This window comes from Pseudopodoces humilis, chromosome 1 (genome assembly GCF_049639895.1).
Source record: "Pseudopodoces humilis isolate 2021_Gansu_Grassland_sample_001 chromosome 1, ASM4963989v1, whole genome shotgun sequence".
Classification (NCBI taxonomy): Eukaryota; Metazoa; Chordata; class Aves; order Passeriformes; family Paridae; genus Pseudopodoces; species Pseudopodoces humilis.
In genome coordinates, this window is record NC_142200.1 from 102579963 (window position 1) to 102604579 (window position 24617).

A 24617-nucleotide genomic window follows, 5' to 3' on the forward strand; every position below is an offset into this window, starting at 1 on the left:
CCAATTTTCAGTTTTCCTGGAAGGATCTAAGGAATTTTTCAGTCCTCTGCAACTTCTTCAGTGATTAAAGGTCTGTGTAATGCTGCAGAAAGAGTAATCTCTTCACTTTACACCCAGGAGTACTTAGAGAACACTACCAGATGTTTCCAAATAAGCATAGAATCTTGGTATCATAGAATGGCCTGGGCTGGAAGGGATCTTAAAGATCATCTAGTTTCAATGTCCCTGCCATGGACAGGGACTCCTTCCACTTGACAAGGTTACTCAGAGCCCCATTCAGCCTTGTCCTAAACACTTCCAGAGGTGAGGCACCCACGACCTCTCTGTCAATCTGTTGCAGTGCCTCTCCACCCTCATAGCAAAGAATTTCTTTCTATTACTTATTTAAAACTTACTCTCTTTCAGTCTGAAGCCATTTCCCCTTGTCCTGTCAGTACATGCTCTTGTAAAAAAGTCCTTCTCCATCTTTCTTGTAGACTCCCTTAAGGCACTGGGACACCACAACTAGGTGACCCCAAAACCTTTTCTCTTCCAGGCTGAACAAACGCATTTCCCTCAGCCCTTCCTTGCAGGAGAGGTGTTCCACCCTATTCATCATCCTAGTGACCCTTCTCTGGACTCACTCCCATAGGTCCATGTCCTTCCTGTGCTGGGACCCCAGAGCTGATGCAGCCCTGCAGGTGGGGTCCCACCACAGCAGAGCAGAGGGGCAGAATCCCTTCCCTGGCCCTGCTGCTCTGGATGCAACCCAGGACATGTTTGTCTCTCTGGGCTGGGAGTGCCCATGGCTGGGTCATGTCCAGCCTCCCAAACACCAGCACCCCCAGGTCCTTCTCCCCAGGGCTGCTCTCCATCTGTTCATCCCCCAGCCTGTGTCACTACTGGGGGTTGTCCCAACACAGGTGCAGCACCTTGCCCTTCGTCTTATTGAACCGCATGAAAATCCCAAGGGCACGCTTCTTGAGCTAGGCCAGGTTCTCCTGCATGGCATCCTGTCCTTCAGGGGTGTCAACTGCACCACTCAGCTTGCTGTCATCTGCAAATCCGCTGAAGATGCACTGGATCCATTCATTTATGTCATTAATGAAGATGCTAAATAGCATCTTCAATACTGGTCCCATTAATGATCCTTGATATGTGGTTTTGATTTTATTTGGTGTTTTTTTCTGATTAAAAGGAATTGTCACATCTTCGTATGATACAAGCATAAAGTGTGGAGCCCTGTTCTTTGAGATACAACCTATCCTTTAACATCCACTTCCATCCACAGTTCTGTACGTCTCTCCTCCCTCTCCCTGCTGTTCATTATTTCTCTCAGCTTTGACCAGATAGCCTTTTTAAAGCACATACATCACATATTGAACATAATCAGGTTATGATTGCTGGTCCCTAGGCAACCACCATCTTCCAGGCCAGTCATTAAGTCCTCTTTTCTCATCATAATGAAGTCCAAACTAATTACCTTATGTCATAGCCAGTAAAATTTTTAGGGAAATAAAATTCAATAATCTAATGATGCTCTACTACTGGCTGCGTGAGATCCCAGCATCCCAAACTGAAGTTTCTAGGAAATGAGAATGGGGACATTTTTTTTCACACACACCAGACATGCTTATCACCCCCTTTTCATTAACTTTATTAGCATACATGTTGGGACACCGACATTTAAGATCATGCTGGTTTAAGTTATTCACCAACAGAAATCCACCAGTGATGTGTTTCTTCCCTACCAAGCTGTCCTCAGTATTCTGTAATTAACATTCCTGTCAAGCAAATTGTCCCCCAAGAATGTAATTATAAGTGAGAATTTTCCATTTCTTTTTTTTATATCTCAGATCCAGAGCTTATGAATACAGGCAATTAAAAATTGATTCTGTGAGGGTCTTTCTCAGCTAAAGGCGGAACAAATACCCTGCACCCTGAATTCTGTTCCTCTGCAGCTAAACTGCTTCTAGTACCTGGGCCAGCTCATTTAAATGTAGTCTGAGTATCTCTAAATTGCAGACTGCCATGATGAGAGACCTTTCAGCTCTCTGCTGAGTTCTGTGTGCCTTCGCTACCTAAGGCTGAACTACTGCTCACACAAACTGCATATTGTTTCTGCTAGAATTATTACAAATGACCGTTCACCAGTTACAGAGTCCTCATTTACTGGTTTTTTTTTCCTTTACAAAAATTTGCAGGTGCATGCATTACTTGTGGGGGACTGAGGGAGCTCTCAGAGTTTTCTGTGTGAAATACTGAAACAGAACTGAATGTTGTGTGCCTGTGCAGAAGAGGATCCGGTTCTATTACATCAAACCTGGCTTGGTTCAGAACAACCATAATAATGGACCTCAGTAAAATGGCACTGACAGCTGGCTTACAGGTCTCAGGTTGCACTCTCCAAAGAAATACATAGATTGTATGTACAGTCAGTGTCAGCTCTGTTCATTAAAGCCCTCCATTTTTCTACATTATCATTTAATAAATCCAAATAGAAAAAGCCCCTCTGTCAAGCTGCTGCTATTTTCTCTCAGAGTTTCTACTCGAGAGCTGAGCATCACGGAATTTTAAATATATGGACATGTTATGGTTATTTAGTGAGGAAAGTACTTGCTGGTGCATGTGGTGGCGTTAATGAAGTGCTATGGCAAACACTGCTCAAGACACATCCTTACTGACACAGCAAAAATAAGAGGAGAATGGAACAGACGATATTGAAGAGGCTCCTGCTACAAATCTCTTATAAATTATAATTCACACCTGAAACTGTGCTGTAAATGAGTGCTCCCCTTTTAACCCACAGGAAAAGATAGGACCAAAAAAAACCAACCAAGAATATGTAAGCAATACTGTATCTCTGGAAATATGGAGAGGAGAAACTACTGTTTTCTTCTGGACTATATTTAAAAAATATTCTGTCTAAACTATTTTAGATTCTCTGGTTGTTTCTCTAGCAGTAAGTAATGAATTATTCAGCCGTGGCTTTTGAAAGTTTTGCTGTTCTGGGCAATATAGAAATGTCCAGGACAGGGACAAAATACTGAAATTGAAACTGAGAGTTAAATTGATGTGACTAACTGTGATGCCATGCAAGTTGAATAAAGGCCTTAGATGAGGTCCTGCTGAAGAGTAGTGTTATCCCTTGCTTTACTTCTGGAGTGACAACTTGCATGACTTGTAATCTGAGACTCTGGTCCTATATTTTCTCCATCCTGGTTCCTCCAAGATCAGTAATTCCCATTATGGCCTATTTCTGGTAAAGTGCTAATTTATTTTTCCTTTACTCACTCAATTCTGGCTCCTCACTGGGGAAAAAGCTGAGCAGGCCCTATTTGCCCCCTGGCCGGTGCATTTTGTTGGCTGCAGTGATACTTTTGGCTTGAGTCAGTGCTGGCAGCCTCCTTCCCTTCAAGCCATGCAGCATCTGCTTCCACACTGGGGCTCACAGCAGCGAGAAGAGCAGCAGACAGCAATGGCCAAGCCCAGCCATTCCAAGTGAGCTGTAGCCTGCATTGTTGACTCTTCAGAGTTTATGCCAATCCCAAAACTGTATCTGCTTCTTCTACCTTTCTCCCCTCCCTCCAGCACATGGGGCTTTCTCTCCATTTGGTAGTTGAGTGATGGAGCATGGATGGAGATAGGAAGGTGATGGTGCAGCTGGGAGAGCAGGAGAGAGCAAGGAGGCACTTTTGAGAGCAAGTGGAGGAAGGAAGAGGTGGTCTCATCATGTCTGTGTTAACAGCTGGATAATAGCTGGGTAATAGGTGGTGTCATAACCTCTGTATTAGATTGTTAATAGGGATAGATGAATAATAGGTGGTGTCATAATCTCTGTATTAGATTGGTAATAGGGATAGATGAATAATAGGCGGTGTCATAATCTCTGTGTCAATCGATGGATTTTAACCCCTTTTTCCAGTGCTCTCCAAGCAGGATGCTGAGTCTCCCTTCTGCCATCTGAAAAGAGAGCAGAAGTCATCTCGCTTTTCTATGCGAATAAATTAAAAGCAAAGATAGTTTTGAATTGTACCTTTCAAAACTTATCCAAATAACGACCTTCAGCTACATTCCCCGTTTAACAACGCCGCACCTTGATGGTGAGCAGCACCTTGCAGGGAGACGGGCGCTCGGAGGCCCGGGACCCCCGCCCACTCCCCCTGCGGATCCAGTCCGTGTATTGCCGCCCGCAGCAGTCGGGCCGGGAGGCTGCGCTGGGCTCCGCTCCGCGTTTTCCGCCCGCCCCCCCTCAGGGGCCGGAGCCGACGTGCCCGCAGCTCCGGCCGGGACGCGCCGAGTGCCCGGCGGGCAGGGCCGGCCCACAGCGCCCGTAGAGCGGGGCGGAGGGGCCGGGAGGCTCGTCCTGCGGGGCGGGGGCTCGGGGCACTCGTGTGAGGCGTTGGTGCCGGGTCGCAGCCCGCGGGGGGAGGCGGCACGGACGCGGTCCCACGGCAGCGTGTGCCTGTAGAGCAGATGAGCGCACCTCCGGTGCCGAACAGAGCTGCGAGGTGCGTCCGAGGTGCCCGTCCGGGCTCTGGGGATTCCTTGTCCTTCGTGTCTGCCTGGGGTTCCTCTGAATCGGGGGCTGGGGGCGGAGACAGGGGCAGCTCGAAGGGACGAAGAAGGGCGGTCTGATTTAGATCGTCTTCTGGCGCTGGTGCTGCGGTCCACCTGTAAGTTTTTTTCTTATTTTCTTTACGATCTGGTTGTAAAAGAAGCAAGTTAATAAGCGGTCCTGTGTTAGACATGTCTGATCAGCCGATGCGGCACGAAGTGTTTAATCTTGTTCAACACTGAAGAAAATTAAGCAAATGGCAGGTTTTTTATCTTTATAGCATCTTGAACTTAATATCTTATTGTAATGTATTTCTCTGCTAGAGCAAGCGTAACAAGATCCTAGAATTACAATATTTTTATATTTCTTTTTATTGCAGCTTGATCAAAGGTTTGTCTGTCCCTCTAAAAAATCCATTACGTTTGGGACAAGGAACAGCCAAAGCTCTGCTTCAATATTTGGGTGGGAGCACATGCTACAGCTGTTAACAAAGCCATTATACTGCAAATGGCATTGTATCCTTAGATACTAATCCAGCACATCATTCTGTGCTTGGGTGCGATGTAATAAAAATTATAAAGCGTACTGATAGTGCACAGTTTGATTTAAGCCAGCTCGATGTGTTCGGTTTACACCGTCTGACGAGATGCAGCGATAGTCACTGAGTTAGTCCTTGCATGTTGTCTCGTCCAGTTCGTCCATCATCACTTCACACACCCGGCTCTGTCTTTTCCTCAAAATGTCTGTTATCATTACCTGCTGAATAGGACTCTGGATGAGAGCATTAAAAAAGCTGTGTACACTGAGCATGCCTGGCATGTAATATTCTGGATGTGATTTGAAAAGCAATAAAGGTCCAGTTTAACTATACATATTCCTTACTGTTCCTCATGGAGTGAAATTCGTTGGCTGGCATCAAACTGCACCCATTTCTATCGTCTCCAGTATATTTATTGAATGAGGGAGCATTTTTGGTTTCCAGATCCTAGTGTAATGCTTTTACGTTTCGTTCTTTATGAAATCATAATTTCCACTGCCTAGAGGTGTAGAGGGTCTTATGCTGAGCTTTGACACTCGTAATTGAAGTGCATTAAGGTTTCTTTTAAATGAAGGATTGAGAGCTCTCTTTTTAATCAATATATAGTTGGTCCACCCAAATTTTGATACAGGACAGTCCTATAGTGGTGGAGGTGTGCAGTGGTTTTCTCTGAAAAGAGAAATTGAGACCCTCAATTACCTTTTCCAGGCTGCAGCCTTAAAATGACCTGCAGGAGGTTATTCATCCCAGAGTGAGTAGTTCAGCACTAGAACTCATTGGTGTGGGATGCTGTGTAGGTCAGCAGCATTAATGGTTTCTGAAAAGATTGGGCACGTTCACGGGAGACAGTTCTGCTGGTAGATAAATCCAAAAGGCAAGATGCAGCTTTCATCTGAGAAAGGTTTAAAGCCCATGTTTATGGGAAGCTGAAAAGGTGTTCTGGGAGAGGATCGTTTTACATGCCCCATGCTGTTACAGTACTTGTGAATCAGCTACTGTCAGTCACTTTTCATTTCTGAGAGAGAACAATGAACTAGAGAAGTCATTGATCTGTGTAATGTGGCTGTTAAATTTTTATGATAATTTGTGCATCAAATAGTAATACTTTGCAGAAGTGAATTTATTACACATAAGCATATTCCAGCAGAGGAGATACAAAAGTGCATTTTATGCTAGTAACAAAGAAAAGCACATAATAGAGATTGTTCAAATATGAATTGTTCAGCTTCAAATTGTGAAGCATACAATACTGGAAAAAACCCCAACCATAAAAGAAATTGCTTCTAAGAAATTAAATTGATTCTTTTTCCTTGCACTGTCCTGTATTATTTTTTCCTACAGTATTTTTTGAATTGTTGAAATGGTTTTCAGTACTACAACTAGGTTGGCATTGTCTATACAAAAAAGTGTGTTTTGGTCTGAGAAAAATTAAATAGCAAATGAAGAAGTAAAGGAAACAGAAGGAAAATGTTGGAAGAAAAAATTACCTGTTAAGTTATAGCATTCCTATTCTTGCTGTCATTCTGCTTTTCATTTGCCTGCTTCTTTCAGGCTTTTGGTAACTGAACTAAAATTGCCACTACTTCAAAACATCTTTTTTTATTCATAATATGGCATTGTGTATATCTTCTGAAAAATGTCAGTTCCAAAGAAAACTTCTACTTATATGTTACGTTGGATTGAAATCCAACATCATAGGTGCAATAACAATGGGTTTCTTTAAAACTAAATGAGGAAAATTATGTGAAACTGTTAAAGAAGTTTTATCTTTGTGATATTATGATCCCTAAAAATGGTTCCTTAACAGATTGCAAATACTTTACCTTTCTAATTATTAAAAAAAAACCAAACCCTCAACAACTTTTATATATATCTAAGGTTAATATGAGGTATAAATTATATACAAATAAAGATAATATCCTACTGAAATTTTTTTTCTAGTTTTAGTTGCAAACCAAGGATCTTCAAATCTTCTTATTCTAGCATTTTTACCATTTCTAAGTGAGACTAAGCAAAGGGGGAGTGAGGCAAGAGAGGGAATTTCAGCCTACCCACTCTGATGACATTGCAGTTTTACTGAGATATTTGAGGCTAGTGAGATAGAATGAAATGCATATTATGAGGTCATTCGCAGGTAGTCACAGGAGAATACCCATTAAAATGCAAAGTAATGGCAGACTGAAATTACCTAATTTTAATAGAGTTGTAACAAAAGCACAATATAACAAAATGCACTGGACTACTTTGGCCAAGACACATTACATTTGACTACAGACTGCAAAAGACTTATTTGATTATTTATTTGCTTTCTGGCCTGAGAAGAATTTTCTGTGTTATGTTGCAGCCAGCTTCCCTAAGACATACAAGCACATTTAGATAAATGATGTGAATAAAACTGCGTATTTCTTTCATATAGTGATGCAAAATGTGTGTGTTTTATATCCTTCTCTAAGGGTTATGAAGGATGCTGTCAAGGTTATTTATCATGAGCATAAATTAGGGCGGGCTTATAAATCCTGCTGAAATACAATGTAGCAGCTAATTCTGTCTGTAATAACAGCCCTGTTTTTTCATAGCGCTATCTATGATGACAAAATTATTTAGTAAATTTGTTGTTTGTATTTTTTTTAAAGAAATTTTGTCTGTTATTTTTTCTCCTCCCCCATCATCCACTTCCTCTTGCTCAGTCAAGAGACTGCCTAGTGAAAAAGAAAGCAGGTGAAACATTTTAATTCTTTGCTGTGGACGAAATATCTGGTGGTGGCTCTTCCCCTGCCCTCAACCCATGATCTGATTGCTGTTGGTCAAAAGGATAGAGGATGGGGTAGAAAAAGAAAACTGTTCTTGGAGCAAGCCATCATACTTCTTATGCAGTTTTGCCTTGAGAGCTGCTGGTTTCTGCTGCTTGGTGGGTTACACCCATTTGTGCTGAGCACTTTGTTTCTTGATCAAAGGATTTCCCTCAGCTCTCAGGAGGGTTTTCAGCCAAGGTATGTGGTGAAGCCTGAGTGAACAATATTAGTGTTCTGTTCTGTTCTGTCAGCTCAGGTCATCGTCTGGGTGAATGGCCTTTCTTCTGAACTCTCCCTACATTTGGGACTCCTCCTTTAAACAACAGCCTGAGCTTTTTGCCTCTGGTGCCCAAGCAGAATGATTAGTGCTGTAGAAGGGAATAGAATGCTACAGAAATTTATGAAATGACTGTATTATCTCTCACAGTTATGTAGAGAAAGGGTAATGTACAGAAAGGCAACTCCTTCCACAAAACCAGTGGGAATTTTGGTCCCATTGGCTTGGAGTTGATTGTTTGCTCCCACTAAGATTCTGTCCCCAGTTGAACGCTTCACAGCAACCACTCTTGAGTGGGACCATTTGAAAACTTCTGCCTAATTCAAGACTTTCATCTGATATCTGTATGCTGGGTATAGTTCATTGCCAGCAAAGGATCTCCAGAAACTTAGTATTTCTTCTCTTTTGCTCTGATTTTACATTGTTTTATTACCCTTGGGAGAACTTCCTTTTCTATCTATGTAAATGTGCCATACAGTCTTGTGTCTCCATTAGTCACCTTTCCAAAGTCATGAGAAGTTTGAAGTGTGTTTAAAAGAAAACTATTTCATTTTATTTTCATGTTTAAAAGCAATACCCATACCTTTTTTACTTAGGTCTCAAAACACCTTGAGAAAGATCTCAGCTACAGAGTCGGGAGAATTCCTTTGTTCTACTGAGAGGGAGAGACAGAGTTTGGCATGAATATCTGAAGTGGCTCAATCAAGGTTATACAGCAAGTCAGTAGCAAAATGTGGAAAAATTACTTGTTTCCTTGGAAAAATGATGTTCAGTTTTACTCTTGGCCTTACTTTTGTGGTGTTTATAACACAACTACAAAGAACCTTGCAGGATTAGTTAATTCCCTATTTGTTAAAAAGCATTGTGAATTTCTTAATGATAAGTGTTGGCTAACATATGACATTTTAAAATGGAAGATTTCAGGAAATCATACATCCAGTGTAAAATCTTGAAACTTGTAAAATCAGTAATTATATCATCAGTACAAAAGAGCAGGAAAAAAAAATCCAGTTTGTTCTCAAACCCTTTACACTTGTGGCAATGTGAAAACAGGCTGCTGTCAAATAACATCTCCATTTAATAGCATTCTTCACGGTGCCTTTTTTGACAGAGGAGCTGCAGTCCAGCACTAGTTTTATTATTCCTGCAATAATGGGACTCTGATAGGAGTATATTTCGTGTCAGTGATTTACTGTCTCTATTACAGTGTGACCTGAAAGCCGTAACTCCTCTGCCAGGGACTGAGGCTTGGAAGTGTTCCAGGGCTGCAGCACAGCTTCCAGGCCAGCTCAGATTCTCTAATCCTGTGTATTTTTCACCCAGTTCAATCATTCTTCGCTTGTGCAGACAGTATCAGAAGTGTTTCATAAAGGAATGGCCTTTGTTTGGGCAATTCTAATAAAGCCACTGGTGCAACTACAACGTGCACTGAGCTGTTACAGTCTCCATAAGTAATTTTCCTCTTGCTGGTATCGTAGGTGGAAAGGCCATTTCTTGAGTGTCAGACAGCACATGAAAGCACTATGCATATGCTGTGCAACACTGTTGATTGGCTCTGCTGGGTTAACATTAAATCCTTTGGTTTCTGGCACAGTGCTTCACAGACCTTAAATAGCATCTTCTCTGTGTTTCAGTGCATGGTCAGTGAGGCTGCCAGTCTAGATATATATATAAGCCACCTAAACAAAATTATTCCATGCAAGCTATAACATCTTATGAAAGGAAATCAGAAGAGTTACAGCAAGTAACATAAATTTACAAAGGAAAAGTTAAAGTAGCCACAGAAGGATCATGTCACAGGATAGGTCCATGCTGGAAGTAGCACCTTAAGGCTCTGGAAAGCAATCAGTTCTAGGCGTATCTGGAGGCATCTGACTTTGGGGTCTGATCATGGTTGCAGGTTGAAGGGGACAGACATGACTCTCATGACACGTGCCAGAAGAGGGAGTGACGGGATGGCTTTCTCAGCACACTGCGGGACTAGAGGCCACCTGCAGCTTTATTGTATTAACTTGATGGGAAGGGCACAGGTGGGGAAGCTCCTGGATACCACCTGACCCTTGCAGACCTGTGGATGAAAAAAATGTGTATCTGCTGCTCAGGATTTTAATTTTTGCATGAGGAGCCCTTGGTAGCCATTTGCACTTGGGTCTTGTGAAGCTCAGATGCCCATTTTCAGGGGCTGTTCACCCTTTTGTGCCCCCAGCATCCCCTGAGCATAAATGAGCATCTTGTTCCACTGGAATGAGTGTCCAGAAAGCAGCATGCACTAGCTCAGTTTTGAGTAATGAATGAAATGGATTCCCTATTGTTTCATACTTAGTTTGTACCACCTGCTGAAATTCACTTCAGAGACTGAAATCAAAAGCCAGGGAAGTGTGAGGGCCATGAAGAGTCTTTACAGTACCTCAGTTCAGTCTCCATACATGTCTTGAGGTTTTACATTAAGTACAGCTCGTTATGATTGTTTAGCTTCTTTGGTTTGTACTGGGAGTATTAAGCATCTCTAAAATCACACATTATCTACACAGTTAATGGGTATTAGCCAGCGTGTTTTAGGGTTTTTTTTATGTAGAAATTACTGCTTTTAGGACAGAGGAGATATAAACAGACAGATAGCAAACAGATGATTCCTCTTCACACTGGAGGATATTGACCAGAAACCCAGGTAGTGTGTCAGAACGTCAATTTCCCATTCTCTGGTGTTATCCCTCTTTTGGATGTGTAGTAACTGCTCCTGGTATGGACTTTTTAGCCCTGTGGCTTTGGTCTAGCAGATATATGCCACCCCAGACAGGTTCTCCTGATGACTGGGATCCAAACTAATTAATTTATTCTCCTGAGTTTTTTACACCATGCCAGTTCTCAAGTATTGGCATGTGCTGCAGTTTGATGTTGCACTGAACGGCTCATCTAGGCTTCAGGTAAGTGAAACTGCTTTAGTAATCTCTGTGGACTGTGAATTCCTTAAATCAATAGCTTCCTTTCAGCGGAGTTTAAACTGCTTTCTATTATGTGGAGCCTGACTCCATAACAGAGAGATGCTTGGGATGCTGATTGAGTTGCTCCTAGAGCAGTGGGTGACATAACAAGGTATCTTTCAGGAAACAAGGGGGCACATGGTACTTTATTTCTAGGAGAAAATCTATTGCTAAGGTTGACCCAAAAGCAATTAGTGGTTCGTTTAATTGAACTGGTGAATTCACCTGCGCAGTCTATTAAAATATTATACAGTTTAGGCTCAATGTAGTACTGCTAGTGGAAGCGCTGTAGAGATTGATAATGGATTACATTTTGTCTACCCACTGAGTGGATGCTTGTTCTTAGATGAAATAGCAGAGCAGCCTGGTAGTTCAGCCAGAGATACCACCATATGGCAAAGATGAACTTCTCCCACTGCTGATGTATGTGGCTTCTTGCTTTCCAAAACCATTAAGCTCTTGTATTCCTGAGCGTAAATGGGCACATATAAATGAGTCATTGTCCTAAATCCAAACAGTTAGATTTTTCACCATTTTCAAAACTCAAATGATGTTCTGTGCAAACTGTGTAAGAAGTAGTCTTCTTAGCAAATTCAACTGAAAGGGGCTTTGGTTGTGCTTCTGAAACTTTACTTTGTTTAAAAGGTATTTTCTGTCAAGACCAAAATCACACCAGTACACAGAGCTTTGTTTCTCCCTACCCTGCTCCGTGTGCTACTTTGGGCAGAGCTTTCCCACTACCAACAAAGAAAGAAGAGCTAGATGGCTGTAACAGCTTTACTGACAGCCTTGCTGAACTAGAATAGGTACCCTTGGTTATGCCTTGTTTCTGCTTTGAAGGGTTCCATTGGAAAGTTCCAAGGGAATTCATAGGAGGATATTTATTTTATACATTGTAGTACATACCTACAAACTATACTTCAAGTTCTGTTACATTTCCTTCATAATGGAACATAATTTACTATAGATAGATGTCTTGATCTCTGTATGTCAGGAACAATGTTCAAGGTTCAGAATCTATTATGACCATCTGTATTGGTATGCATTTAATAGCCCATCAAGAAAAAAAAATGCACAGATCAGCTACATAGCAAGAAGGTATTGAGCAAAGATACTCAGCACATAAGTTTAATAAAAACATGTTTTGTAGGTTTACTTCCCTCATGGCTGGTTCTCTCTCCTCTGCCACTTTCCAAGGTCCATGTGTAACACAATCTAAAGCTATCTTTCCACATGTGGCACGGCAGTAGTGGTTGGGCACAGTACTGTGCTGGATTGCACAGCTTTGTGCTGCAAAAGCCTTGGGTATGTGTGAAACATTCTAGGATCCTCACACAGGGAGCTTTACATAAATAGAAGGCTGTTCTTCATCTATGTAAAACCTGCTCAGAGCTGTGGGACCAAACACATCATCTTTGTTTTCTGCTACATCACACTCATTTTTTTCTTGCCTTTCTAAGTGATTCTACAAGAATGTATAAAAAATAGATTGTAGAGCTAAGTGGAGCCAGACTTCTCCAGCAGTGCAGTAACTTCTTGTTCTATTAGAAGCTCTATGGCCCTTTGAGCTACTCTATAAATTTTTTAATGGTAAGCATGGAAAGTAGATAAAAAGTGTATTTGGCAATGTGTTTACTTCTACAAGTAATTCATCAGAAGCATGCTGACTAGGCTAGCTTGGGTAATAATCTGAATCAAAGTGTTTATTGGTTTCTCTTGTAATAGCAAGGAGGCACAACTCTGCACTTACAGGTAGTAGTAAGGGCAAAAAGGCTTAAAAAGTAGATAACCTGATTACACTGACTAGTTTGCTGTGTGCTGCTTATACTTTGTCACTTATGCACTGGTCTGACCACAATTTTATCCTCAGTGTAATTTATTTTGTTTTCTTCTAGATTCATAAAATAATCAATTTCAGCACGTTGGGTACTCATTAATGGTGTCTTATGTTACAGATGAGATAAATTTAGTTGGTTAGAGCTGGGTGCTAATAATGCCAGAGTTGTGGGTTGATGGACCATTGATTTAAGAGTTATACTCAGTAATCCTTGTGGATTACCAGCTATCTACCAGCTCAGAATATTCTGGGGTTCTGTGAAATATGCTTGAAAGTAAGCATCCTTTACATCTTTTCACTTAGTAGTTAAAAATCTTCTTTAGTAGTGGCACATAATTTTCAAGAGAGAAATAGTATTATTTTCATTGCTATGTGGCATGTTTCTGCCACAACCATGAGAAATAAGTCCTGAAATCAAAATTAGTAACTAAGGATTAAATTCCTGTATCTTTTTACTGTTAAAGAAATAGCAAAAGACAAGTAATTGATGTTAAAGATATCTTTAGTGAACGATAACACACAGATATGGATATGGAGATATGGAGCAACATCTGTGAGATTCTTGGCATACTGTGTGCTAGTTCTATAGATTTTTAAAATGTTTAAGTAATGTGGGTGTGCAGTTGCGTAGTTATTGTGTGAATGATTAGTGTTAAGGATTTGTACACTGCAATGCATGTGTGCTAGAATGGGTTCACCTGACCACTCTTGTGTAATTGTGGCCTTCGTCTCAAGTCAGAAGGTTGTGTGGTCAAGGTAGAAAATGGCTAAAATCAGTTGAAGTATAAAAAATAATAAGTGCCAAAATAATAAGTGCCTTTGCAGTCTTTCATTACAGACACACCCAAGGGTAAGTTGCCAGCAGGAGATTGCTGCATCAGGTCTGAAAGCAATAATATAAATGTTATTATTGGGTAATAATAATACTGTATGCTGTCATATTTATATGACTTTGCACCAGCTTATGTGCTGAAAATTGGAACAATGTGAAGTACTTGCACTGTACATTTCCTTTTTTTAAATAATGTCATTGTAATCATCTTTTGATTTTCTCCCCACTTTGTTACAGGGAGAAAATTGAATTTTAGTCATGAGAACAAAGACATATTTCATTTTGCAATCATTGCACTCCACAGGAATTGTTTTATTAGGCTCAAATGCACAGGGAAACAAAATGTAATGGCCTAACATCAGAGGGTATCAGTGTGCTGAGCCCCAAAGGACCTGCAGGGGCAGGAACACGTTCACAGCCATGGAAGCTGATCTATATTGCTGTAACACCAATGAGATGTGAGCTGGCAGGAAATTTGCATGGGATGATATTCACAGCCATCGTGTGTGGAATGTGGGTCTTTAGCAAGGTGCCTTGTTATGTTGGGTTTTTTTGTTATTTTCTTTTAATGCATTCAGTCTAGTATCCATCACTTGTTTATGGAGTTAGAGAAGCATGGAGCTGAAGTTTCTAAATTAGCACAGTAATATTCATGTATCTTTGTTCTTGTCAGTCAGGACTGTGTGTGGGAGGCTATTAGCTTCTGCATGAAGTTCCACAAAATAGCTAAAATGTGAGTGAAATCACTAAACTGTTAGCAAGAGTGGTTACAGTGTTTGAAGAATCTTGTCATTATTTATTAGATTATAAGGATTGTTCAAAAACAGCTCTTCAGTGAATATGCCATGAATATTTTATTGAAGTAAGAGAGAGTGAATATTGTGGTCAGAAAGGAACTTAGTCTGAGTGACATGGTCTGCAGGTAGCATTCAAATGCATGAACTGGCTTTTGTACAGCTTTTCTACTAACAGTGGAAAACGTACGTGCATGGGTGAGGTTTTTTTACTTGCTCTCAAATTTTTCAAGGAGGTATTGCTAATGGTTTGGTCAAACTACTTTTTTGAAGGAGAGCTGGATGTGACTAATACAATTAGTAAGTATTTAAGCTGAGTCCTGAGGTTGTGTCCACTTTATCAGAGGTGACAGTCACTGCTCACTGTCAGCTTGTGAAATGTGGAAATAACATTAAAATAGGCTGGATAAGCCCTAGCAAAGAAAAGACATTCTCAAGTGAGAAAAAAGGAAAATGCAGGGACTAGAAAATCCATTCCTGTGTTGTGGATTGTATAACGATCTAATGCAAGTAATTTTCAGATTATCCATCTTTGTTGTGTGCCCTTATGCTAGGTATGAGGGGGACCTAAATGCTGCCTGTTTATCATTCTAACATGATTGCAAAGACAGAAAAAGTAGCTTCATTCTGTGTGAAAACCAATAAGTTGTTTTAGTCATGCTTTAGATTTGCCACGATTACACCAGTTTTCTCACACTACATACTTAAGGTGTAAACCCCAAAAATAAAATTGTTTGTCTGGTTTGTAGCCTTGAAAATCCATGTACATATCCCTGATGCCAAGCCCATAGCATACGTAGGAATATAGCACTGACATATATATCATGCTAGTTTTTAGGGACACTAAACAGCTCAGACCTCATATAATTGTTCCTGATTTGGTTAGAACTGAACACAGACATTACCAAAAGATTAGTAATGGATTTTCTAATAGTTTTAGTTGGTTTTTTTTCTTTTTTTTGCAGCAAAATTCAAACCCGGATATACCAGTTTAACCCCAAACTCTTAAAATAAAGTCCTTTCCCACTTCCTCTTCACATCTCTCATAAGCTTTTATTTCCCACCTCTGTTTTCCTTCCTTTCTTTTTTATGACACAATCTTGTAATTTACAGGAATTTTTTTCCTAAAAAAACACCAAATTTTTCAATGCTTATCATTGTTCCTGTCTGAAAAGGTTGCCTTTGAATAACATGGTGCTTTGACTTACGTGCTGCTGCTGCTCCCTTTTTTTTGTCCCCTTCTTCTTTGCTCAGCTTAGTATGACTTTTTGTACTGACTTCAAGGGGCAGGCATTAACCTAAAGACCCAGGGAAAGGTGGTTGGAGGTGTCCCAGTGCCTCTGGAGCAGCACAATCCCTGATACAGCAAAAACTTGATGCTCCCATGTGTCCTTTTCATTCACTCCGCACAACCATGGAAGAAAGGAAGCCAAATTCCCCACTGTCGTGTAAATATTATATTAGACACTGCAGTGAGGCTTTGAAATGTTAATACCCCTCTAATGCAGACAGCTGACAGAGAGGGACAGTTTTGATTTGGTTGTGACTCAGGCTGTTCCAACAGGTCCTGGCAGAAATCAAACAGCTGGGAGCAGATGCCAGTTTCCTGGGTAGTAAGGGCATTTTACATGATTTTAGGGTCATTTTAGCTGGTGTTTTAGAAGGGAATAAGCTACCTGGGGGGCAACTTTGAGAGACAATAGCTGTTTTAGAGAGTGGTAGCAGAGCCCTGTGCTCAGCTCATGGACACCAGCTGCCGGCTTGTCTGTCAGCCCACAGGAGCAGCAGGATCTCAGCTCCCTCAACCTTCAGCAGGGCTGGATGAGATCCTGCCACCTGTCTGCACTTCAGGGGAGTAAAAGAAGGAGACTGGAGTTGGATGGTTTACCACCTCAGGCCACAGGGACACGAGTGAAGGGAAGTTTGGCTTCCTGGCAAAGGAATGCTTGGCACCCAGGAGAAGGGACCAAGGAGGTCCCCTCACCCTTGGTTTCTTGGTGAAGGGACACTTGGTCTCCCAATGAGGAGACAGGAGAGAGACAGAAATGACCACAAGTGGTCCCAGCTCCCCCAGTAGAACCAAGAGGACAACAGGCCAGGGATATGGAAGGGACATCTCTCACAGCAGTGGTTTCAGCTGGGAGGAGAGACCCTGGCCAAGACTGCCCTGCCTACTGCCTTCTCTTCCAATACTCTTCTCAGAAAAATATTTTTTTTCCCAGCCTTTTTTATTCTTTGATGACTCCTTCACTGACTCCTTCATGCCAGCCTTTCATTTTAATGATAGCATAGCAGTGAAACCGAGTCATGTTAAGGCCTGAAGGTTTCCAGCTTTAATCTGTAATAAAATGTAAAGAAACTTGTCGGGGTCTGACACAATCTCAGTCTCTTTCAGAGAGGGACTTGGGAGCTGAGGTCTGGGAATCAAGTGCGCAGACCAACTATGCTTTCCAAAGCAACAAATTGTTTTCATTAACTTTTTTCCACCTTCAATTTCCCATAGAAATTGGGAAGATTGACCAAGATATATATAAATACAACACCCCAGGATTCACTGGCTGCCTATCAAGAGTCCAGTTCAACCAGATTGCTCCTCTCAAAGCGGCTCTGAGACCTACCAACACCTCCTCTCACGTCCACATCCAAGGAGAACTGGTGGAATCCAACTGCGGGGCGTCTCCACTCACCATCCCACCAATGTCGGCCGCCACCGACCCCTGGCACTTAGACTCAGGTAAGGTGGGGTTCATGTCACATTAAATCAGTGGAGCAGCTCAGAGAAGAAACCTGTATGCCTTCCTCTGTAAAGAAAACAAAAATGAGGGTTAAGTGATTGATAGGTGACTGTAGGACTGTAATCATGGTAGGAAATGCAAAACTGGAATGGCAGAGATTTGCCACCACTTTTAGATGCAGTTACAGGGGGGAGTTTTTTGCTTTTTTTTTTTTTTTTTAATATTCTGCTTTATTTTTCTTTTCTGTAAGTCTTAGGCTATTTAAATGTTTAGTTTTGACTTAGCACTTTTTCTGTAGTCAGCAAAAAGCTTCAAGTGCATATAAATAAGGTACAGTAACATTTCTTATGCTGTATTCCTAAGAGAGTATATTGCAGTCAGCTTCATACAAAAAAAAAAAAAAAGTAAATATAATTTCAGGCATAAATGCATTTATGTAAAGTGCTGATTTGTTTTCTGAGATGTCTACTTTCCATAGGCCATGTTTAATAGAAAATCCCATTAGTCACGGTAACATTCATCTTGTGCTGAAAATGCTGGAAGCCGAAATGATTTGCAGATCCCAGCAATCTCACCCTGCTTTGTGAACTGACAGTCCCTGAAAATATACATTGTGGCTAACTATAGAGGATTTTTTTTTTCTCTCTTTTGCTCCTTGAGTATCAGGTTACTTTTACATTTATAGGGTCAGGTGTATGTTGATGCCTCCCTTGCATTTTGTCCTCATTCTGATTTCACTTGTAGAGTGTAAATTACAACTCATCCTGGCAAATTTGTTGTGTTTCAAGTGGTATAAAATTAAAATGCTATAGGAAAAACGTGGTCCACAATGATTTTGATAATGATTAGTCTTTGAGTTTGGGGATGCATCCATATGCCAGTTTTTATATGAGAGGAGGCAGGTACATATATCTTTCTCGGAAGCACATGTCAAGGTTGCACCTTTGCAGTTTGTTTTTTGTGGGTGGTTAGTTGGTTTGGTTTGTTGTTGTTGTTTAGGGTTTTTCTCAGTGAAGTGTCAAGGAACTCCTTGCAGCATTTCCTTTCATCTCTCCTTCAGCAGAGAAGTAGGGCAGTTCTTTCTAAGGAGAGACAGCTCCTTGTAGAGCTGAGGGTCCCAAACATTAATACAAGCAGTATCATTCTTTAAAACCTGTTGTTCCCTCCTTGCTGACATGTCATGCCATTGTAAGATTTCAGTGTCTCTTCCCCATTGCAGAACATGTAATTTTCTACCTGAATCTTTTTCATCATAAATTAGTGGTCCCTTTCTTCTCTGAAATTAGACCTGTTTGTACCTGAAGGTTATGATCTGTACTCCTGTTCTATTCAAACACATTTTCTGAAGGATCCCTCACTGGCTCATGTCTTTAAAAAGTGTGCCATAAACTTCTTGAGGATGCACTACTGCTGTGACTCGTGTATCTAATGGACTTTGGCTGTTCATTTTTGTTGGTTACTTTTCTATCCAAAAGACTATAGTGGGATTTGCTCAGGATATTTGTGCTATTCCTAATAGCTCCTGCAGTACAAAGAAAGAGGTCCTGTTTGTCCTTGGCACATGCTATTATGCTTGACCTTGTGTCTCATCTTGTAAACTTTGTTGACCTGGCAGATTACAATCTACACTTTTTCTTCTGGATAAATTGTACTTGGACACGGAGACAGCGTGAAAGATGTTAGGGGACATGCAGCATGCTAGTAGGTTGGCTCGAGCTGTCTGTTAACTTCTGCCAGTAAAAAATAAATTCCACTGCCATAGTCAGACTTAACTATTTCAAGTCATGGGCAGACAAAGCTCAAGAGACACACCTTCATTATGGTAATGATTAGTTTTTGTAAGACTGGGAGCTAGGAACCCCTCATCTTGTCCTCTCCAGTCATCCACAGCAGTAGAGGGAGAAGATCATATTGCTTCAAAGCAAAACTGCAATACTTCTGTACACCAAAGAAAGCAACAATTTCAGGAGAGTTATGGTAGAAATAAATTTCACAGCAAAGGAGTGGCATTTCACTGATTCAGGAGTAAAAGGATATTCAGGTGTTGGTGAGCAATGTCTGGCTTCTACATTTACCAATATCAGTATAAACAACTCAGTCTTCGTGAAAGTATCGGTGGTCTGACACACACAGTTCAGTCACAGAAAAAATATATTCTGTAGACTGTATAACACTGAGTCATCAAAGTCATGGCCTGTCAGTCATGAAAATGATCTTCATGACTGCTAAATTAAAATGCTTGGGTTTAGTGCCACTTTGCATTAGTAAATTGGCAATTTTCACTGAGGATTTTTCAGTTTCCCAAACCCTACTTAGGACTTTTTAACACAAATTATGGTGAGAGAGAAAATGGAGGAAACAGAGGTATAAGTTATTGGCTTTATAACTGGAATAGTCTCAGTTCTCTCAGTGTGAATTTACTCCTTCACTAAATTGGCTGAAGGGACAAAGACAAAAAGTGGCTTTGAAATTCACAGAAACACTTGTAGTAATTTTTGCTAAAGCAAAAGCTACTCACACTTTGCCACAAAGAAATGGTTGCAAATAACATGGCTTTGAAAGCAGCAATTACTATGTGCAGTGTTTCTCATTTCAAACATGTTTTCATCTGTAATTTTTAGTGTTATGTTACCTATTTAATTTTAAAGAGTTCTTAGCATTTAAAAGCTGAGGATGGATGTTTCAAAATGAAACTAAAAAAAAAATCAGAAAAAAAATTGTGGGAAGTATCATATGGTTTAAATCTCATTCAGTGACATACTCTGAACTCATCCTGATCATGTTTTGGGTTAAGCATCCGTTTTTAGCTTTGTTTCTCAAATACGGTGGAATTAAACTTTGAGGATTAAAAAATATTGGAGGAGGGGATCCAAGATAAGTGTCTAAATAGAACAGATACACCAGACAGCAAATGTAATGATCCTTTCACCTCTCAACTATAGTGCTGGATCAAACTTTGCAGATAATAACTAGATGTTAAGCAGGTTCTGCCTGATGGGTGACCTACATGAAATGTTTTCTTTTAACTCTTCTGTGCAGTTACTACATGAACATTTCCTGCTAGCTGCAAAACGTTTTGGATGCCCTAACAGAGAGGCTAAAGGGAAAATCATAATGACATGCATCAGTCATTTGGCAGCTGACCTTTAAAAACTAGTTCAGGGATTTATCAATAAGAAGCCCTGTTGATTTTCTCCCCAGACAAATGAGCTGTACAGCTTGTCAGTTCACTGTCCTGCACTTTCTATTAGCTTTGAATACACATATATTTCACATTTACAATATTAGACCTTTTATAATTCCTTTGTTATTGTAGAAGTCCCACTTCCCTCCCGCCCCACCCCTGGCTGGCATTTTGCCATGCTCCTGGGACATTATCTTGAAGCATGATCTTGTTCAGCTTGTGAGTATTCTCACAGTGCATAGTCTTTTCCTGTTGCTATGGTGATCCTTTCTTGGTGATGATGAAGCACAGGAATTCAACAAGTCATTCTTTCCTGGAATGTGACTTTCTGGCGATTTAAAAGAAAAAGGTCAATAATGGCATCAAAGCAGATCATCAATATAGTTCACTTCCTGTGTTTTCCTCCCATCAGCATTATCTCAGTTCATGTCAGACAATCCAATATGCCTTGGTTACACATCAATAAGAGTGTAGAAAAGAGGCTAAAAAGAGCCTGATCAATGAACATAGTATTTAAAAATCACATGTTCTACCTTTACATATTGTCCAAACCATTGAATTACCTGTCTGGCATACAATTCAAAACAGAACTTTTAATTTCTATAGTCTTTAACTGTATTGGTGTGCATTTTAATATCTACTACTGCTGCATAGGTAAAAAAAAGGTTAATAGCAAGGGGGTTTTAATACCTCTCAGTTCAAATTAGCTAAGATATAGGTGAATGATAACTGACACCTTGCTCATTGTAGAGAAATAAACAAAAGCCCATACAATTATATTTGTAGTAAAAAAAATCCACACCTAAAATGCCTTGTAGTTGAAATTAGAAATTGCATATTGTAGTGATGTTGTTCAGTATGTGGGTGCTTTTACCTAAGGTTCTGCCAATTACTAATGTAATTTCACCTCCTAATTTTTCTTATTTATGTAAAGAAAAGGATAAAAGAAACCTGTTACATGGATATACCTCTCCATTTTAGGTATAATGTGCTCCAGCTTGCCAAACTTCCCAATCTTGAATTTAGTAAAAGCAGAAGATCCTAGAAAGGCAAGGTACAAACAATGGTTGGCAAACTATGTTTTAGCAGCTCTAAGCTGTCATAGCACTCTGTAGCTGCAAGATGCATTTACTCTGATTATGAACAGAATGGCATCTAGAGTATTTAGCATGGGATTTAATTAAACCTATATTAGCTTTGACATATAACAAATTAAATGGAGCAAGATTAAATGCTACATCTGCAGTGTTTTTCCAAGTGGTGTGACTTTTTTTCTGACTGTGTGTGTTTAAACCCTAAATGCTCTTTATTTTTTTGTAATAGTTGAAAGGTCTTGCCTTTTTACAAATCAACAGTTTACTTTGAAACCTATATTAAACATGTCTGGCAAAATCATGTGCCACTGTCATCAAGACTAAAACAGCTACTTGCAGGATTCACTCTCTTTTTGTTAGGAATTCATCCCTCTTCCTTTAACAAGTGATGGCAGGAGAGCAACAGCACTGAGCACTGGCCATGTATCCAAGCTCACCTATTTGGCCAGCTAATTTCTCTGTCAAGTGGAAGAGAGCAGTCAGTTTCTGCACTAAGAGAAAGTGTCACTCATTTTACTGAAGATCACCTTCCAGATTCAGATGCCATTGGTTGTGTCGCATCTCACCCCCTGACCACTGGTACCACATCTCAGAGGGCAGAGCAGCGGCACCTGAGGAGCTGGGTCAGATGTGTGCTGGTATTGGTGTGGCTAGAGAGATGGGAAATGGATTTTGCCCTTGTCAAGGGCTTGTTACAAATGATGCAGTGGGAAGGAAGAATCAAATTACTTGCAAGTTATTTGCTGATGGGTGACAAAGCAGCCCTCAAAGTGGTCTTAAGTCACAAAGACATGAACAAAACGTTCTTCTCCTGGCCACAGACATTGAAAGAGTCCTGTACACATCAGTGAGTCCAAGAGCATGAGCATTAAAGTCAATGGTGACAGAGGACATGGTGCTCATTCTCTCTTTTAAGGGGTGGCAGGGGAGCAGGGTCACTTCCCTAGGCTTCCTGCAAGGTCATGCAAGTCCAGGCAGGAGGTGCAGAGGAGCTGCACCACCTCAGTTCATGATGCAGCCTTACACATCTAAATTTGATCTCCTAGTGTTAGCAAAATTAGAAATAGCTATGAAGACATTTCCTAGAATAAAATTACACTCCTTTTTTCAAGCATAAGCAAACCTCAACTGCAATCAGAGAATGATGCCATATTCTCTCTTCGGGGTTACTGGTTACTCAAGGTGGTTAGTTTGATTTTTTTAATTAACATTGCATGTAAACATTGGGAGGCTGTTTGTTCACCAGTAAGGTAGCTTAATGTTTATACTCTTTATACAGGAGACTGAAGATGCACTTGCAACCTGCCCTCTGGGTCAACAGGTTCTTCCACTGCCAGTCTGGTGTATTTCTGTGATTGTTTACTCTACTGAGAGTGGCCATCCCACACGCTGCCAATATAAATATTGTCTCAGAAGTCAGTGGCCTTGACCTGAGTTGTTTTCAAACAGGAAGGTAGTGTTTTTTGTCAATCAAGAGGGATTAAGTCTAGCAGAGCCTCATAGCTCAGTTTCTAAGCACCAAGTGTTTCTTGCAGACAAGAGGGTAAGTGGTAAACATTTAAATGCAACAGTTTCTATTTTTCTCCTGCCCATCAAACAGCTAGCTAGGAAGAGCATCTGTCTGAAATTTGGCACAATCAGTGCTTCATCCTTAAAGGGTTTAATTATGGTGCTTGAATTACTGCATATCTCTCTATTGATTTGGAATAAAAATGCCTCCCTCAGTCTCATGTAGCTCCTTCACACAATTATGCATAGCTTTCTCTTAACTTTAAGACTATATAATTTCAGTGTGGGATTTCTGACACTCTGTCTAGTGTATCAGACAGTTGGCAGACTGCCAAGCTTGTAGATTCTTCTGGCAGTCGTTGACAGACCAGTATTGTAGCTGTTTCATAAGCAGTGATTTGAATATTAATGCTGCTACCTAATGTCAAGAGAAGGTGCTAATACTAAAAAGAGAGTCCTTTCCATCCTATGCAAAGACTTTATTTTTTACACAAGTACTAATCTTAACCAGGAACATAGGGGGGAAATGAAGTAGAGAAGGAAACATTTAGATGCCTGAGCACTTAATGTGACTGCTTTCTTTTTTCTTTCCTCAGGCAGAAACGCACTTACTTCCTGTGTAAGAGGTTGTTCTTGATTACAGTCAGGTCATTACAGCTATTAAAGGGGTTTTTAGGTTTAAACTCTCCAGTCTGACCCATTTTTTATCCCAAATCCAAGCTTTTCTATTTTTTTTTTTCTCCTTTTTTTAAGCTGTCATAAGTTTACAGGTTTGTTTGGTATTCTTGGTCATTGGGGATTTTCTTCTTTTTTGAGGGGGGTGGGGGTGAGGGAGGGAGGGGGGGCGGGGGGGGAGGGGTGTTTCTTTCACATATTCCCTGTGGGTGCATTGTCAGTGATTACCTATATACAGCCATGCTTTGACCAGCATTAACTCCACTGGTCTTTTGAGACCATCAAAGCGCCTCATCACCTACATTAATTATAAAAGGAAGTATTAGTGTATCTTCCTTAACAGGTGAAATGTAAGATCTGTTCATAAAATTTTCATGGAAGTGATATCTTAGGCCAGCATGACTCTTGTCTGGAGTCATAGTGAGACTCAGTGTCAAACAGATGTTACTACCAGGAATTAAAAGATAGATGAGTTTAGGTCTTTGATAGATGAGGGTGCTCTAATGTGCTGCAAATCAATTGGAAATCTGGCAGAGCAAATGTTCAAAATACTAATTCTGAGATCCACCTTGCTGAAGTTCAAATGCAGATAAAATCAAAAAGTGGTGCTAAATGTCTGTTCTTCTTTTTAAATGAATAAAATTCTGTAGTTTGCAAGTACCAGATATATATACCAGTATTATGAAGTGTCTTGCCTTACCACTACTCTGTACAATTACTTGCTTGTGTGCAAAAGAAGGTGTGAAACAATCATACAAAGGGGGAAGCAAGGGAGAATCACCTCACCCATCCCAAAAGACAGTGCAGGAATGCTTTTCCTGTTTTGTATTTC

The 24617-nt window shown here is 40.5% G+C and overlaps 1 protein-coding gene across 2 annotated transcripts in view; it reads left to right on the top strand.

Annotated features, from left to right (window-relative positions):
• The window catches only part of CNTNAP2 (contactin associated protein 2), a 1024120-nt gene that overhangs the window by 980892 nt on the left and 18611 nt on the right, over positions 1 to 24617 (top strand). For both annotated transcript variants that reach the window (XM_005519091.3, XM_088052353.1), the window contains exon 22: positions 17092 to 17322. In XM_005519091.3, coding sequence (XP_005519148.2) covers positions 17092 to 17322 — 231 coding nt within the window. The remainder of the gene's footprint in view (positions 1 to 17091; positions 17323 to 24617) is intronic.